The sequence below is a fragment of the Oncorhynchus mykiss genome, chromosome 6, assembly GCF_013265735.2.
Source record: "Oncorhynchus mykiss isolate Arlee chromosome 6, USDA_OmykA_1.1, whole genome shotgun sequence".
Taxonomy (NCBI): domain Eukaryota; kingdom Metazoa; phylum Chordata; class Actinopteri; order Salmoniformes; family Salmonidae; genus Oncorhynchus; species Oncorhynchus mykiss.
Window position 1 is genome coordinate 54,220,364 of NC_048570.1, and position 18,193 is coordinate 54,238,556.

General features: G+C 44.8%; 1 protein-coding gene across 1 annotated transcript in view; it reads right to left on the reverse strand.

The window, feature by feature from the left end:
* The window catches only part of LOC110526925 (SH3 and multiple ankyrin repeat domains protein 2), a 245,405-nt gene that overhangs the window by 94,867 nt on the left and 132,345 nt on the right, over window positions 1–18,193 (reverse strand). Inside the window, exons 11-13 of the mRNA XM_036981764.1 lie at window positions 15,265–15,811; window positions 11,683–11,822; window positions 8,131–8,244 (exon numbers count right to left, since the gene is read on the reverse strand). Of these exons, the coding sequence (XP_036837659.1) occupies window positions 8,131–8,244; window positions 11,683–11,822; window positions 15,265–15,811 (801 nt within the window). The remainder of the gene's footprint in view (window positions 1–8,130; window positions 8,245–11,682; window positions 11,823–15,264; window positions 15,812–18,193) is intronic.

An 18,193-nucleotide genomic window follows, 5' to 3' on the forward strand; every position in this document is an offset into this window, starting at 1 on the left:
CTAGTTGCATTGGCTCGGGAAGAGCTGAATCGGCAGGTTTCGGAGACTCTCGAGGGAACCCGGTTAGCCACTGGTTCTCTCGGCAACGGAGCCGACAGAGACTTCCAGTATGCCCCAGAGGGGAGGTGGAATCCTTGGGCGGGCGAGTGAAATCGAATCTCCTTTCCTTCGTTCATTCCCTTACTCGCCCATCGATCCGAATGTTCAAGGTGATGAGATCCATCGGTAGTTCCTGGGCTGCAAGCTTGTATTTTACTTCCTCCAAAGCGCCATAGGAGCATGTCATAACAGTGCTTCCGGGTTCCAGGCACTCTCAGCTGCCAACGTGCAGAAATCCACCGCATAGTCTGCCACACTGTGGGAGTCTTGCCGAAAATGGAGTAACTTCCGGGCAGCCTCTCACGGAAAATGGAGCATCAAAAACGTTCTTCACCTCTGCCACAAACTCCTCCAGACTGAAGCATACGGCGACTGTTGCTCCCATACTGCCGTAGCCCAGGCGAGAGCCCTCCTGGACATTAGTGTGATGAGGTACGCTGTCTTTGAGCGGTCCGAGAGGAAGGAGGAGGGCTACAGCTCGATGATGCAGCTCTCGGGAAACCCGGGGCGCCCGGGGAGGAGGCGCTGCTAACAGCTGGGTTACCGAGGGGCTGGGAAGTTACTGTCATGGTAGGCTGCCTAACAGACAACTTGCGGAATTGCTCCAGCAATGTGTTCAACGCTCTGTCATGGCGTTGCTCCAAGGTCTTGAACCCTTCCATCAGACCACGAAGCAACTCCACGTGCCTTCCAATGTTGGTTCCTTGGGAGGAGATGGCGTTGCAGAGGTCGGTAATACAGATCACAGTCCAAACGGTACAGAACAGCAGGCAGTCACAGGGTCAGGGCAGGCAGAGGTCAATAATCCAGTGTGATGTGACAAGGTACAAAACGGCAGGTAGGCTCAGGTTCGGGGCAGGCAGAATTGGTCAAAACTGGGAAAACTAGAAAACAGGAACTAGAAACAGTCAGGAGCAAAGGGGAAAATGCTGGTAGGCTTGACGAACAAAATGAACGGGCAACAGACAAACATAGAACACATGTATAAATACACTGGGGATAATGTGGAAGATGGGCGACACCTGGAGGGGGGTGGAGACAAGCACAAAGACAGGTGAAACAGATCTTCTGTTACACAGAAGGTTTTTGCTCACATAGATAGAATGTTCCTCTAACTAACAGAACTGGAAACTCAAACATTAGGGAACATTAAACTTCTTCGATATAGGGGGCGCTCTTTTAATTTTTGGATAAAAAAAAACGTTCCCGTTTTAAACAAGATATTTTGACACAAAAAGATGCTCGACTATGCATATAATTGACAGCTTTGGAAAGAAAACACTCTGACGTTTCCAAATCTGCAAAGATATTATCTGTGAGTGCCACAGAACTGATGCTACAGGCGAAACCAAGATGAAATTTCAAACAGGAAATGCCCCAGATTTTGAATGCGCTGTGTTCCAATGTCTCCTTATATGGCTGTGAATGCGCCAGGAATGAGCTTACACTTTCTGTCGTTTCCCCAAGGTGTCTGCAGCATTGTGACGTATTTGTAGGCATATCATTGGAAGATTGACCATAAGAGACTACATTTACCAGGTGCTCGCTTGGTGTCCTCCGTTGCAATTATTGCGTAATCTCCACCTGCGTGTATTTTTCCATTTTCTTCAGAGGAGAAACCCAACTGCCACGAATGACTTATCATCGAATAGATATGTGAAAAACACCTTGAGGATTGATTCTAAACAACGTTTGCCATGTTTCTGTCGATATTATGGAGTTAATTTGGAAAAAAGTTTGGCGTTATAATGACGAACAAAACCGAGCGATTTCTCCTACACAAATAATCTTTTTGGAAAAACTGAACATTTGCTATCTAACTGAGAGTCTCCTCATTGAAAACATCCGAAGTTCTTCAAAGGTAAATTATTTTATTTGAATGCTTTTTTTGTTTTTGTGAAAATGTTGCCTGCTGAATGCTAGGCTTAATGCTATGCTAGCTATCAATACTCTTACACAAATGCTTGTGTAGCTATGGTTGAAAAGCATATTTTGAAAATCTGAGATGACAGTGTTGTTAACAAAAGGCTAAGCTTGTGAGCCAATATATTTATTTCATTTCATTTGCGATTTTCATGAATAGTTAACGTTGCGTTATGGTAATGAGCTTGAGGCTATGATTACGCTCCCGGATACGGGATTGCTCGACGCAAGAAGTTAAGGGGAACATTACAAAAATAAAAAAAAATTATCTCTCCCTACAATTTTAAGCTGGGTAGTTACTGATTTTCCAATATAAAAAGTGTTGCCTTTAAAAATAAAGAAGAGTATGTAACTAAGTACGGTAAACAATTAGACCCAATCTTCACACTTACACGTCCTGCTATCCATGCATTTGCAATGAACACATGAAAGGCCTGCACCATACTGTGTTCCCCTTTTCTGACAGGCATTCTTGGGGGCAACCCTAAGGTACTTCTGATCTGGCAATGTGTGAGACAAGCTCTCTCTGCTCCAGGGCTGGTTCAAAAGGGGTTTCAGCGGGATGGGGTGAGAACAGCCAGACAGGAAATAAGGGTATGCTGTGTCCCATCTGCCCACATATACTGTATATATAAATAGATATATATACAGTACCAGTCAAAAGTTTGGACACACCTACTCATTCAAGGGCTTTTCTTTATTTTTTACTATTTCTTCTACATTGTAGAATAATAGTTAAAACATCAAAACTATTAAATAACACATATGGAATCATGTAGTAACCAAAAAAGTGTTAAACAAATCAAAATATATTTTAGATTTTAGATTCTTCAAAGTAGCCACCCTTTGCCCTGATGACAGCTTTGAACACTCATGGCATTCTCTCAACCAGCTTCACCTGTAATGCTTTTCCAACAGTCTTGAAGGAGTTCCCACATATGCTGAGCACTTGTTGGATCACTCTGTTCACTCTGCGGTCCAAGTCATCCCAAACCATCTCAATTGGGTTGAGGTCGGATGATTGTGGAGGCCAGGTCATCTAATGCAGCACTCCATCACTCTCTTTCTTGGTCAAATAGCCCTTACACAGCCTGGAGGTGTGTTGGGTCATTGTCCTGTTGAAAAACAAATGAAAAGCAAACCAGATGGGATGCAGAATCGCTGCAGAATAGTGTGGTAGCCATGCTGGTTAAGTGTGCCTTGGAATCTAAATAAATCACTGACAGTGTCACCAGCAAAGCACCCCCACACCATCACACATCTTACTCCATGCTTCACGGTGGGAACCACATATGCAGAGATCATCTGTTAATTTTCCAGTTTGACTGACCTTCATATCTTAAACTAATGATGGACTGTCTTTGCTTATTTGAGCTGTTCTTGCCGTAATATGCACTTGGTCTTTTAACAAATATGACTATCTTCTGTGTTTCAACCCTACCTTGTCACTACCAAACTGATTGGCTCAAACCCATTAAGAAGGAAATAAATTCCACAAATTAACTTTTAACAAGGCACACCTGTTAATTGAAATGTATTCCAGGTGAATACCTCATGAAGCTGGTTGAGAGAATGCCAAGAGTGTGCAAAGCTGTCATCAAGGCAAAGGGTGGCTACTTTCAAGAATCTCAAATATATTTTGATTTGTTTCACAATTTGTTGATTACTACATGATTCCATATGTGCTATTTCATAGTTTTGATATCTTCACTATTATTATTATTATTCTGCAATGTAGAAAATAGTAAAAATAAAGAAAAAACATTGAATGAGTAGGTGTGTCCAAACTTTTGACTGGTACTGTATATATATATATATGTAATGTGTGCGCTTGGAGTCGGGGAGCAAGTTCAGGGAGTGAATAATTTAATAAATTAACAAAACATAATACAAAACAAGAAACACGAACAATGCACAGACATGAAACTGAAACAATAACGTCTGGGGAAGGAACCAAAGGGAGTGACATAAATAGGGCAGATCATTTTGGAGGTGATGGAGTCCAGGTGAGTGTCATTAGGCGCTGATGTGCGTGACGATGGTGACAGGTATGCTCAATAATCTGCAGTCTGGTGACCTACAGGCTGGACAGGAAGCACACGTGACAGTACCCCCTCCTCGACGCACGGCTCCAGCCGCAGGACACCGACCAAAATGATGATCCCGGGGAATCAGGAGTGGACCGGTCACCTCTGCTGAGGCACGGGAACATGTCGATACGGCTGAGGCATGGGAGCATGGCGCCGGAGAGAGAGCATATGTGACAGTACCCCCTCTACGGTGCGCAGCTCCAGCTGCAAGACGCCAAACAAAGGGACGAGTCCTGGGGATCAGGAGCGGACTGGTCGTCTTCGCTGAGGCACAGAAACCTGACGAACCGGATGAGGCATGAGAGCCTGATGAGCCGGCTGAGACCTCCATGGTTGCGTCAGCCGAGGCACGGGAACCTGTTCACCCAGCTGAGGCATGGGAGCCTATCGAACCTGCTGAGGCATGGAAGACTGTTGAGCCAGCTGAGGCATGGGAGCCTGTCAAACCCGCTGAGGCATGGGAACATGTCAAGTGAGCTGAGGCAGGGGAACCCGTCAAACCCGCTGAGGCATGGGAACCTGTCAATCCAGCTGAGGCATGAGAGTCCGACGAAACCGGCTGAGGCCTCCCTGGTAGCTGCTGTACCGACACCCGGACCCGACATCACCTCCAACACAAAAAAAAACCACTCCTTGATGCTTCCCTTTGGTGAGGCGTTATTCTGTAACGTGTGCGCTGGGAGTCGGGGAGCAAGTTCAGGGAGTGAATAATTTAATAAATTAACAAAACATAATACAAAACACGAACAGCGCACAGACACGAAACAGAAACAATAACGCCTGCGGAAGGAACCAAAGGGAGTGAGTGCAGATAATCAAGGAGGTGATGGAGTCCAGGTGAGTATCATTAGGCGCTTATGTGTGTGACGATGGTGACAGGCGGGCGCAATAAAGCACACGTGACTATACATATATATATATATATATGAGAGAGAGAGAGAGAGACAGAGAGAGAAGTAGCTAGGAAGGCTAAGAGATAATGCATATTGTATTATGCAATTATGCCAACAAAGCACAATTGAATATAATTTAATTGAGAGCGAGACAGAGTAAATAAAAGAAAACAGAGGAATATTGACATAGAGAGAGAGAGAGAGTAAGGTGACAAAAAGTGGGGGAGAGAGAGTGGGCATAGATAGAATAAATGGGCCATTGGAAAGAGAGCATGAGAAAGAAAGAGAGAAGGGGATGGAGCATGATGTGTTCATTCCCCTGCAGCCCAGAAGACATTAGAACACAGCTGATTTAGCAGCGCAGTGTAGCGCTTAGCCTAGCGTAGCAGAGAGAAGAGAGAACAGAGAGACAGGGCCCATTCATGTGGAGCACATGTATATGTAGAAAGAGAGTGAGAGAGAGAGAGACAGAGAGAGGCTAACACACACTATCACTTCCTTCCTTGACATCCCTTTACCTTTAGCTAGTACATTTAGCCTACACTGAGTCTGAAAATTGTAATTGTAATGTTAATGATCCTTTGCTATGGCTAACAGAAGTAGGATTGCAAGTTGGCTTTTGCTAAGACCATTCCAGTGCTATAGGTAGCACAAAGCAAAGCACTGATTTCTGTTATGTTTACAGAACTATGCTTAGCAACACAATAACTGAGCTAGCACAGCTAGAGTGATTGCTAATGCTGTTTTTTTATATATTTTTAATTGAACCAAATTCTTATTTACAATGACAGCCTAACCCGGCCAAACCCTAACCCGGACAACACTGGGCCAATTGTGCACCGCCCTATGGGACTACCAATCACATCCGGTTGTGATACAGCCGAGAATCGATCCAGGGTCTGTAGTGACTTCTCTAACACTGAGGTGCAGTGCCTTAGACCGCTGCGCCACTCTGGAGCCTAACTTGGTTATTGACCAATAGTATGGGAATGGGAAGGAACCTAGCTAAGCCTCCAGAAATATTATTATTATTATTTATTTATTTATTTTCCTAGAAATGATTGTGGTTATCAGCAATAGAATGACAACCATGACATACACGAGTGATGTCACACTTGTGCCAGCATACCAGTGTTTAATCCCCAGAAGACCCCTTGCTTCAAAGGGCATGAGGCAGATCATACAGTACAAAGCTGGCAAATAAATCCAAGGGCTTTTGATGACATAGCAGTGAACATGCACACAGTAACATACTAGCTCAAAGCATAGTAGCGGTGCATAGATAAAATCACTGGGGAAGCCAAGCCAGGGAAAGAAAGCCATATTACAACCTAAATGTTGTGATAATTGCATTGTTTGCTCTATAACCTGTTAGTTAATACCAGTGGAGGCTGCTGATGGGAGGACGGCTCATAATAATGGCTGGGATGGAGTCAATGGAATTATATTAAACACATCAAACACGTGGTTTCCATGTGGTTGATGCCATTCCATTGACTCCATTCCATCCATTATTATGAGACGTCCGCCCCTCAGCAGCCTCCACTGGTTTTTTGCCTTGCTACCGCGGTATATGGTCCTAAGGCCTAGAGAATAAGAAGACAATGGCAGAATAAATTCAACCACACCTTCGTTTCATCACGAAACCAGAGAGCAACCTCTGAAGTCCACAAAGCATATTGCATGTAGCAAACAGTTACATGACCTATAACATGGTCCAGAAAGTTAATGTTTACAACATTTTCGGACGAATAAACAACCATTGGTTTAGAATCACAGAGAGTTACCGCAAGTCGAAAAGAAAACAGGAGCTGCCTCGACTATTCCAACACCATTTCAAATTCATCATCAAATCACCTATGCGTGGTCTAATACAGTGACAACTAAAAGATACCAAAAACGATTTAGTCCAGTCAACGTAAGCTAAATATGATGTGGCTGTCCATGTTACTGATTTGTGTGTGTGTGTGTGTGTGTATGTCCATGCGTGCCAGTAGAAAAAACATGTTGACTCACCCTACTTCTAGAGAAACACCAATGACATCCTCCTCTCTTTCATGTTGCCGAAACTGTCTGTCTGTCATACAGTACACACTTTAAGTTTTTGTTGTCCTAGGCTACCTGGCTAAAATGCTTGCTTGCTATCCTAACTTCCTTCATGGGCAACGATGCGCAAGCCCAGCAAGTTAATATTAGCCTATTACATCTAGCTAGCTACATTGAACATTCCTCATCTCAGGCCCAGGGGCACAATGTATGCATTTATGGTTGGATCAGAATCGCCATTATAATCATTGGCCAGTATCTAGAATTAAGTAAAAGTAAAGTAAAGTCCAAATCCCTATCTCCCTCCATAGTTAATTTAAGAAAGGGACAATTTTAGCTAGCTATCTAACCACCAGAGAACAAAAACACAACGAAATGCTACAATTCAATTTTTTTTGTTGTAAATTAAGTTTAGCTTTTGATGTGATGTCGTTGGTGTGAAGCCAAATCCAAATGGGCGGTAACAATGTCTTAGTCTTTTTGACCAGACAACTCCCTCCCTCCTCCATCTCTTGCTCTCTACCTCTCTTTCCTCCTTCCTGTCAGCCTGGAAAGACCCCTTAGCCAAGGCCTGGGCAACTTCAGTCCTCAGGGGCCTGATTGGTGTCACACTTTTGCCCCAGCCCGAGCTAACACACCTGACTCCAATAATCAACAATCATGATCTTCAGTTAAAAATACAATTGGTTTAAATAAGCTGTGTTTGCTAAGGATGGGGTAAAAGTGTGACACTAATCAGGCCCCCCGAGGACTGAAATTGCCTAGGTCTGCCCGAGCCCCTACACACCTTTGGTAGGCAGTCAAATGCTGATGGCTCCATCTAGTGTGTTAATTGGGCTTAGGGGACTCCTCCATATTCCTCCACATTACACCAATCCAAATATTTTGGATCTGTACACACTGAGCAGTCTCTGTGCAGAGCCCATCTACTGGGTGGAAAAGTGGGTCTCGGTGCCCTAGGATGCCACCAGGAGGATCCATAGAGCAGAAATCATCCCTCCTCCTCCACAGAGCTCCCCAACCACTCTTTCCAACTCTCCTATTCCCAAATATCTGGGTCAGCATGCTTAATGACTTACGCGTCCTCTCCTCGCTGGGCTTGGCAGGAATCTCCTCCACGCACTCCGCAGGAAACCAGCCCACCTGGCCCCGGGCACTGCCTTCCCAGAACCCCCCCTCTCCAATACTCAGAACTGGAGGGAGGGAGGGAGGGAGGGAGAGAGGGAGAGAATCATTATACGCAGCACATGTACTGTAGTAAATGTCACTCACGGAATGCATGGTACCTGTGTTTATAGAGCTCGCCAGCTTGTAGTCCTCATTTTTATTTTATTAATTACCTCTGGTTCGTTCAGCCATTCCTGTGAATAGTGAAAGAATGGGGTTTTGGGATAAACGCCAAAAATAAGATCTGAGGTTAACACAGGCTTAGGAGATCTTATACCTTTTGTTGTATGAGATAATATCAGCCAGTTAACATGGCCTTTATGAATTATGAAGCCTTCATGTGGTTTATGTGCTTGTTTTGAATAAATCAAATACAATTGTATTAACCCCATGCGCCGAATACAACACCTTACAATGAAATGCTTACTTACGAGCCCTTAACTTCACTAGGGTACCGGTACAGAGTGGGGGCACCGGATAGCTGAGGTAATATGTGTATATGTCAAATCAAAAAGTTTATTTGTCACATACGCCAAAGTCTAGGTCCAACAGTGAAATGCTTACTTACAGGCTCTAACCAATAGTGAAAAAAAGTTATTAGGTGAACAATAGGTAAGTAAAGAAATAAAAACAACAGTAAAAAGACAGTGAAAAACAGTAGCGTGGCTATATACAGTAGTGAGGCATAAAAGTAGCGAGGCTACATACAGACACCGGTTAGTCAGGCTGATTGAGGTAGTATTTACATGTAGATATGGTTAAAGTGACTATGCATATGTGGTGAACAGAGAGTAGCAGTAGCGTAAAGAGGGGTTGGCGGGTGGTGGGTGGCGGGACACAATGCAGATAGCCTGATTAGCCAATGTGCGGGAGCACTGGTTGGTCGGGCCAATTGAGGTATTATGTACATATGTACATGAATGTATAGTTAAAGTGACTGTGCATATATGATAAACAGAGAGTAGCAGCAGCATAAAAGAGGGGTCAGGGGGGGGGGGGGGGGGGGGTAGCCATTTGATTACCCGTTCAGAAGTCTTATGGTTTTTGGGTAAAAACTGTTGAGAAGCCTTTTTGTCCTAGACTTGGCACTCCGGTACCGCTTGCCATGCAGTAGTAGAGAGAACAGTCTATGACTGGGGTGGCTGGAGTCTTAAACAATTTTTAGGGCCTTCCTCTGACATCACCTGGTGTAGAGGTCCTGGATGGCAGGCAGCTTAGTCCGAGTGATGTACTGGGCCGTACGCACTACCCACTGTAGTGCCTTGCGTTCGGAGGCCGAACAATTGCCGTACCAGACATCACTATGTAACCAGTCAGGATGCTCTTGATGTTGCAGCTGTAGAACCTTTTGAGGATCTCAGGACCCATGCCTAATCTGAGGACCCATGCCAAGTCTCCTGATGGGGAATAGGTTTTGTCGTGCCCTCATCACGACTGTCTTGGGGTGCTAATACCATGTTAATTTGTTGGTGATGTGGACACCAAGGAACTTGAAGCTCTCAACCTGCTCCACTGCAGCCCCGTCGATGAGATTAAACTACCAATGGGAAATTCAAAACTGTTATATCTTATGCTTCACGAAGTTGTGGCTGAGCGATGACACTATCAACATACAGCTGGCGGGTTATACGCTGAACCGGAAGGGTAGGACAAGGGATGGCGGACTATGTATTTTCGTAATTAACAGGTGGTGAACGATATCTAAGTCTCGAGCAATTGTTCGCCTGAGGTAGAGTATCTCATTACCTAGAGAGTTTTCTGTTTACCTACAACCATAGACTGAGGCTGGCACTAAGACAGCATTGAATGAGCTGTGTTCCGCCATAAGCAAACAAGAAAACGCTCACCCAGAGGCGGCGCTCGTAGTAGCCGGGGACTTTAATGCAGGGAAACTTAAATCCATTTTCCCAAATTTGGATCAGCATGTTAAATGTGCAACCAGAGGGGAAAAAACTCTGGACCACCTTTACTCCACACACAAAGACGCATACAAAGCTCTCCCTCGCCATCCATTTGGCAAATCTGACCATAATTTGATGCTCCTGATTCCTGTCTACAAGCAAAAATTAAAGCAGGAAGCATCAGTGACTAGATCAATAAAACAGTGGTCAGATGAAGGAGATGCTAAGCTACAGGACTGTTTTGCTAGCACAGACTGGAATATGTTCCGCGATTCCTCCGAGGGCATTGAGGAGTACACCATTTTGTTCCTCAAAGATTGCATGTTTGCTAGCAGAATTGAAGGAAGTGGGGGTTCATTTGATTGCCCACGAATTCTCAGAAGGCAGCCCGCCCTCTGTCCCCTTTTTCTCTGCCTCATCTTCACGCAAATAACGGGGATCTGGGCCTGTTTCTGAGAAAACAGTATATCTTTCGCGCCGGGCTCGTCAGCCTCGTTAAAGGAAAAAAAGGATTCTGCCAGTCCGGGGTGAGTAATCGCAGTCCTGATGTTCAGAAGTTATTTTCGGTCATAAGAGACTGTAGCGGCAACATTATGTACAAAATAAGTTAAAAAAATAAGTTACGGAGGCCTCCCGGGTGGCGCAGTGGTTAAGGGCGCTGTACTGCAGCGCCAGCTGTGCCATCAGAGCCCTGGGTTCGCGCCCAGGCTCTGTCGTAACCGGCCGCGACCGGGAGGTCCGTGGGGCGACGCACAATTGGCCTAGCGTCGCCCGGGTTAGGGAGGGCTTGGTCGGTAGGGGTGTCCTTGTCTCATCGCGCACCAGCGACTCCTGTGGCAGGCTGGGCGCAGTGTACGCTAGCCAAGGTGGCCAGGTGCACAGTGTTTCCTCCGGCGCATTGGTGCGGCTGGCTTCCGGGTTGGATGTGCGCTGTGTTAAAGAAGCAGCGGCTTGGTTGGTTGTGTATCGGAGGACGCATGACTTTCAACCTTCGTCTCTCCCGAGCCCGTACGGGAGTTGTAGCGATGAGACAAGATAGTAGCTACTACAACAATTGGATACTATGAAATTGGGGAGAAAAAGGGGTAAAATTCAAAAAAAAAATATATATATATATATATATAACAAAAAATTAAGTTACAAACAATGCAAATAAACAAACAAAAAACACAATCGGTTGGGGACATGTAAAACTTCTTCTCCAGCGCCATTGTTACACCATTGTTACAATACATCAATGCTTCAGCTGATGAAGATGATCTCATTGAACAAAACGTGTAAGATCTCTTCAGCCTGTGTTTACCACAGAACTTTTTTTCTACGAGTATCCAAACCACCCTCCAAACCCCCCATATACTTTGGCCAACAAGCCATGGTGCTTAGTGCTTAGTGCTTACAAAAATACGCCACTATTATTGCTCTCTATTAGTGCAACAAATGTTGAACCAGATTTAGCTATATACACAGCTCATTTCCACCGGTGTCACAAATGTATCCAGTGGTAGAGCAGCGTAATACAATTGTATCTGTATGTTCTCTCCTTAACATTTCCTAATGTCTCACCTTTGACCCTGTCGTTCTTGTAGAGGGTGATCTCTCCCTCGGCCCGTGGATGGTAGGAATGGACCACCACAAAGTGCCTACCTGGTACGGCACTGTACAGCTTCCTCCGCTGCACCACCACCTCCACATTACCACTGGGGCTGAGGGTGGGGACAGAGAGGTGGGAAGGAGGGAAGAGAGGAGAGGAGATGGAAGAGGGGTGAGAGAGAAGAGGAGATAAGAGGAATATTTTATTTGTATTTATTTTATATAACATTTATTTAACTAGGTAGATAGAGGAGTAGTGCATATTAGTACATGCCACATTTGACAGAGTACCACAGTATACACAGTATATATTGCAAACTCTTAAGTTACACCGCTGTCCTTATGGAGCTTGTATATGGGGCAGGATGGAAGCTGACACATAAAGTATCGCAGATCCCTGCAGTGTCCTCTGGGTAGGGAAGAGAGGACACTGGGTTCACCCACCACACAAGCAGAAAGACATCCCAACACAGGGAAAAGAGAGAGAGTCTGTGCTTTCCTTTCTGAGACGCAATTGATACATTTCCGGCTGGCAGTCTCAGATCTTTATTTTTTTTGCGAGTGTACCCGCCAGCCCCCCCCCCCCCCCCCCCCCCCCCGCATAACCAAAGGAGAGGAACAAGCACACGTGTACATTTGCTTGAGTCCAACTACAGATGAAAACGCATGTTTACTACACTACTGAGATGGACCTAATGTTGTGTATCCATTGGTGTCTGGGTTGATCTGTTAGAGTATTGTATTGGAGCGCCACTTGGTGGTAAGCCCCAGCAACAGCAGCATTGTAAGTATTCAAACACAGTCAAACAGAGAGAAAGAGACAGTGAGCGGGTGGGATAGAATGAGAGTGATTGTCAGAGAGAGAGAGAGAGGGAGAGAAAGAGGGAGGAGGCATTTAGGAGGAGTGAGAGAGAGACACGGTAAGTGGGTCACCTTATCCTGAACACCACTCCTCTCCTCAACCGTGAGCCTATGGAGATCTAGCCCCATTCCAGATCCACACACACACACACTCACACACACACCTTTTAATATTTGTTACATTTCAGGACTTTTTGCGGAGTAAAAATGTTTGACCATTAGAAATCCTATTTTCCCTAACACCTAACCCTACCCCTAATCATTAACATAACCCTAACTTTAACCCTAACCTTAAACCCCTAACCCTTAACCTAACCCTTAAGCTTAAAATAACATTTGAACAAATACAGGACATTAAAATAGTCCTGACTTTTCAGAAAAGTTATTGTTTTCCTACCATGTCAGGACATACGGGTGAATTGTTAGGAAATTGGCGTGCTGATAAGATAGAAAAACAAGTACACACACACACACACACACACACACATACACACACTTAGGGGAAGGCCAGGGTTGTATAAAAACAAATCGAGGGCATGACCTTCCAAACCATAAATAGAAATAAAGAATGTACCGATCAAATGCAAAGACTTCCAAATGGCGTCAGTTCTAAACGCTACATTTGGGAAATATGGGCCAAGAAGGGTTCATCATATTGCTTTCACCAACTCCATTGATCCCTCTAGATCAGTGACAACAATGGGAAAGGACAGGAAAAAGAGGAGAAAAACAGTGTCTCCTCCAGATGATTGGGCACATAATCAGTGTTGACTAAAACCTCCTGTGTATGTTGACTCTCGATGATGCCCTCAGAGAGAGAGAGAAAGTGAAAGAGAGAGAGAGACTTGCCTTGACACATCCTCTCAGACAGTGCTCCGCCTGATTTTCTGTTAAATGGATCGTCCACACAAAATAAAACCTAACCTGATTAAATCATCGTTGGTTGTGTTCAACAGAGTTGGCTGCTCCTTTTTTGTCCCAATTGATTGCAGAAACTAATCTGGGTCATTTCGGTGGCTGAAGACGACCTTAGCCTTCCAAGCTATAACCCAAGGCATTAGCTTTGGCAGCTAATATTAATCTTCAGGTTGCAGTTAAGGTTACAACACACACTATGCTAAGCAAGACTTCCAGAGTCAAATACTGATCTTATTTGATCTTTTAGTCCACATCGTATTTCTGTATTGCAAGCTCTTGGGTAAGAATATTCTTGCAGGAGAGAGGGAATCTGATTTGATTTGTCTAGACTCTCTGGAGAGTACGTGAATTAGGCACAAACTCAGGCTATAGGACGAGGATCCGTCGCCGTAGTTTCTGATTCAGCTATGCGTTGAGTTTTTTTTCTAGAGCAAAAAAGTCAGAGGAGAGAGGGAAATGGGAAAAAATAGAGGTGAAAGGATGGATGGAAAGATTGAGGAGGGTTAACAAAAGGGGAGAGGAGAGGGAGAAGAGAAGCGAGGGAGGGAGTGAGTTGATGAAAATAGGGGAAAATGTAGGATGGAGGGAACGGGCAGAATAAAGGTGTCCGCATGCTTCCCTGCCGAAACAGTTTGGTAGAGTTTGTGCATATATTACCATGAGATTTTGTGACGTTTTTGTTCATTTTGGACTTCGGTGAGGTTTTTTCCCCGGCTGTTTTGGCACACAAACATGTTTCTGGAGGCAAGCTGAAGTTTGGAGCCGAAGTCTACGCCCCTTCGTTGGTGATTGGTCAACAGTAGGGATTCTTCAATAAAGTCTTTGTTGTCATTCAACAAGATACTACTCGTTTTCATGAATAAAAATCCTAGAAAAATACTACACCACACAGCATAGTTAATTGCGTGACTAAGATCTCTTGAGCAAAAAAATTAAAAATGAAATATTAATGATTTTAATGAGTTATTTTAGTTAAATTCTGACTATTTTGCGGAATGGTATACTTGGTACGGCGTCTTAAAATTGACAAATTGTACTATTGTCGCTTTTTTTCTTGTTTTTCAATCTAAGGTCTTTTAAGGGAGTATTCGAGCACAATTGGTTCGGCTAGGCGTCAGCCGTACTGAAGCATGCCGACGCCTTAAGGGGGAAATGGAGGTGGAGGATGGACTGAGAGAAAAGAGGAGAGTACGATGGAATGAGTGGTAAGAGGGAAGAAATAAGGAGGGAAAGGCTGATGGATGGAAGAAGAAGGGATTGAAGTACATGAAGAAGTGGACAGGACCAGAGGCAAGATGGACATGGGATTGGGAAGGACTTGGAGGGAAGGATGGAGATGAAGTGAAACTTCAACGTCCAACCCATCCTCCTGGGTTGCAGTGTTAAACATACAAAATAGGAAAATGACATGGCTGTCATCATGTAAGGGAAAAAGACACACTTATCCCCTCATTCTCTTTTTGACTTTCCCTTGTTTACCTTCACTCCGTATGACTTCTCTCCTCCCTATATTCCCCCCCTCTCGCCCATTGTTTCTCTTTGTCAAGCTCTTAATTGGTCTCTCTCTCTCTCTCTCTCTCTCTCCCTCTCTCTATCTCTCTCTCTCGACAGAGTGTGTAGATGAAAGACAGTGCCATATGTCTGTATTAATCTGTCAAGGAGGACAGGGAGCATGGTGTCTTAATCAGTACTGTGCAGAGCCAAGGTTACGTCACCAGCAATATAAAGCCTTCAGTGTCTAATCCGCAGGACGCACGCACACACACACAAACATACAGCCACACACATATGTGCATACGCATGCATGTGTGTGTGGGTGGTGTGTGGGGAAAGAGTATGTGCCTACGTACATGGCTGTGTGTCTCTGCTGCTTCTCCTCCTTCTACTGACCTGGTCTGCCTGTGCTGAGTCTGCTGTGTCTGTACATGTGTCTGCGGGTGTGGCTTGCAGGCCTCCTCTCCCAGCCGGTTGAGGGACGGGGACGGACTCCGCGGGACCACCCCCACGCTGGTACTGCGGGACCTCTGGCTCATGGTCCTCACAGTGCCATTTGGGTTCCCCTGCATCTGCTGGAGCAGCTGTGGAGAGAGGCTACGGTGAGAGGTGGAGGTGGGGGGTCCGACCCCTCCCTGTTGGGATCCGTGGTGCTGGGGGGGTCCCTGGGGCTGGGACCAGTCCTGGGGAGGCCCCTGGCTCACTGTGAGGTTGTTGTCACTGTTGGAGCGCAGCAGGACCCGGGGGGCCACCAGGCAGCTGCCGCTGCTGCTGGTAGAGGGAGGGACCCGACGCCGCTTGGAGTATTCCGGGGCCTCGTGGAAAGGCACTGGGTATGAGAGACAGAAAGAAAGAGCAAGAGAGAGGGCCAGTCATTGATTATCTGATAAACCAGTTCTACCTGACCCTTGCAAATAGGTGTCTGTGTCTGATGAGCCATTTCACTCTCTGTTAATGTTCATGTCTTAGAGAGCTAGACTTTGTGGTGGAGAGACACATGAGGAACAGAGTAGCACTCCTCCCTTTCCCTTCCTTCACATCTACTGCTCTGGGACGAGCCTACCTGATAGGTAGAGAATGAAATGGAGAGCACTCCAAGAGATAACCTTCAATAATTAATTTATTGCCCTGCGATTTACTCAAATTCACACAAGCACACATGCAAGCATGTTCGTACTTACACACTTACTTGCTTACTAACACGCACATGAACACAGAATATCAATCACTACCTGTAGGGCGATGTGTCTGATTGATTTTCTTGATGGGAATCAGTCAAGAACAATTTATTCCCCAAAGGCGTTCATCTATCCCTTATTGTAAAACAGTTGAAACACACACACTGCATACACGTACACACACACACACGCACGCACACACACACACACACACACACACACACACACACACACACACACACACACACACACACACACACACCCTTGCCTGGGGGATGTCTGCTCTGCATTATTCGATGGCCCTGTCTGGCCTTCTCATAAAAATCCAAGTCATTATGATCCCAGTATGATGATGATGATTATTGCACCAAGTACAGCTGAGCTCCTCTGCCCCACCAGCAATGGTATGATTGAACCTTATTTCCCAGTGGAGTTTCAGCATTAGAGTATAATATCACACTGACAAGTGTGCAACTGCAGCACTTTCGTCTCCACTCGAAATTAAAGCAGTGGAGGAAGTAGCAGGAGCCTGGAGTCGCACCAAAGACCCAATAATGTTTTCAATGTGAGAAGGCGATCAACAATCTGATTCCTCATAAATGTATGAGATATGAAGCAGCCTTTGATTGAGCGCACTGAACTAGAACCGCATGCGTTTCACACACACTGCGGGGGTTGTTACGCACACCTGAGAGAGAGAGAGAGAGAGAGAGAGAGAGAGAGAGAGAGAGAGAGAGAGAGAGAGAGAGAGAGAGAGAGAGAGAGAGAGAGAGAGAGAGAGAGAGAGAGAGAGAGAGAGAGAGAGAGAGAGAGAGAGAGAGAGAGAGAGAGAGAGAGAGAGAGAGAGAGAGAGAGAGAGAGAGAGAGAGAGAGAGAGAATGTGCCAGCCAGGCTTTTGGATTTAGCAGAGACTGGAGCCATCTTAACCTGTTAGAGCTCTAGGGGCGCTATTTCATTTTTGGATAAAAAACGTTCCCGTTTTAAGCGCGATATTTTGTCACGAAAAGATGCTCGACTATGCATATTCTTGACAGTTTTGGAAAGAAAACACTCTGAAGTTTCAGAATCTGCAAAGATTTTGTCTGTAAGTGCCCCAGAACTCATTCTACAGGCGAAACCAAGATGATGCATCACCCAGGAATTAGCAGAATTTCTGAAGCTCTGTTTTCCATTCTCTCCTTATATGGCTGTGATTGCGCAACGAATGAGCCTACACTTTCTGTCGTTCGCCCAAGGTCTTAGCAGCATTGTGACGTATTTGTAGGCATATCATTGGAAGATTGACCATAAGAGACTACATTTTCCAAGTGTCCGCCTGGTGTCCTGCGTCGAATTCGGTGCGCAATTGCCAGCTGCTTCTACTTTACCATTTGATTCAGGGGAGAAAGCATGTGTCCAAGAACGATGTATCAATGAAGAGATATGTGAAAAACACCTTGATGATTGATTCTAAACAACGTTTGCCATGTTTTCAGTCGATATTATGGAGTTAATTTGGAAAAAAGTTCGCGTTTTGAGGACTGAATTTTCGGATTTTTTTTGGTAGCCAAATGTGATGTATAAAACGGAGCTATTTCTAATACACAAGGAATCTTTTTGGAAAAACTGAGCATCTGCTATCTAACTGAGAGTATCCTCATTGAAAACATCAGAAGTTCTTCAAAGGTAAATTATTTTATTTGAAGGCTTTTATGTTTTTGTTAATGTTGCGTGCTGGATGCTAACGCTAATGCTAACGCTAAATGCTAACGCGAAATGCTAACGCTAGCTAGCTACTTTTACACAAATGATTGTTTTCCTATGGTTGAGAAGCATATTTTGAAAATCTGAGATGACAGTGTTGTTTACAAAAGCCTAAGCTTGAGAGATGGCATATTTATTTCATTTCATTTGCGATTTTCATAAATAGTTAACGTTGTGTTATGCTAATGAGCTTGCTGATAGATTTACACAATCCTGGATACAGGGGTTTTTTCATAGCTAAACGTGACGCAGAAAACGGAGCGATTTGTCCTAAACAAATAATCTTTCAG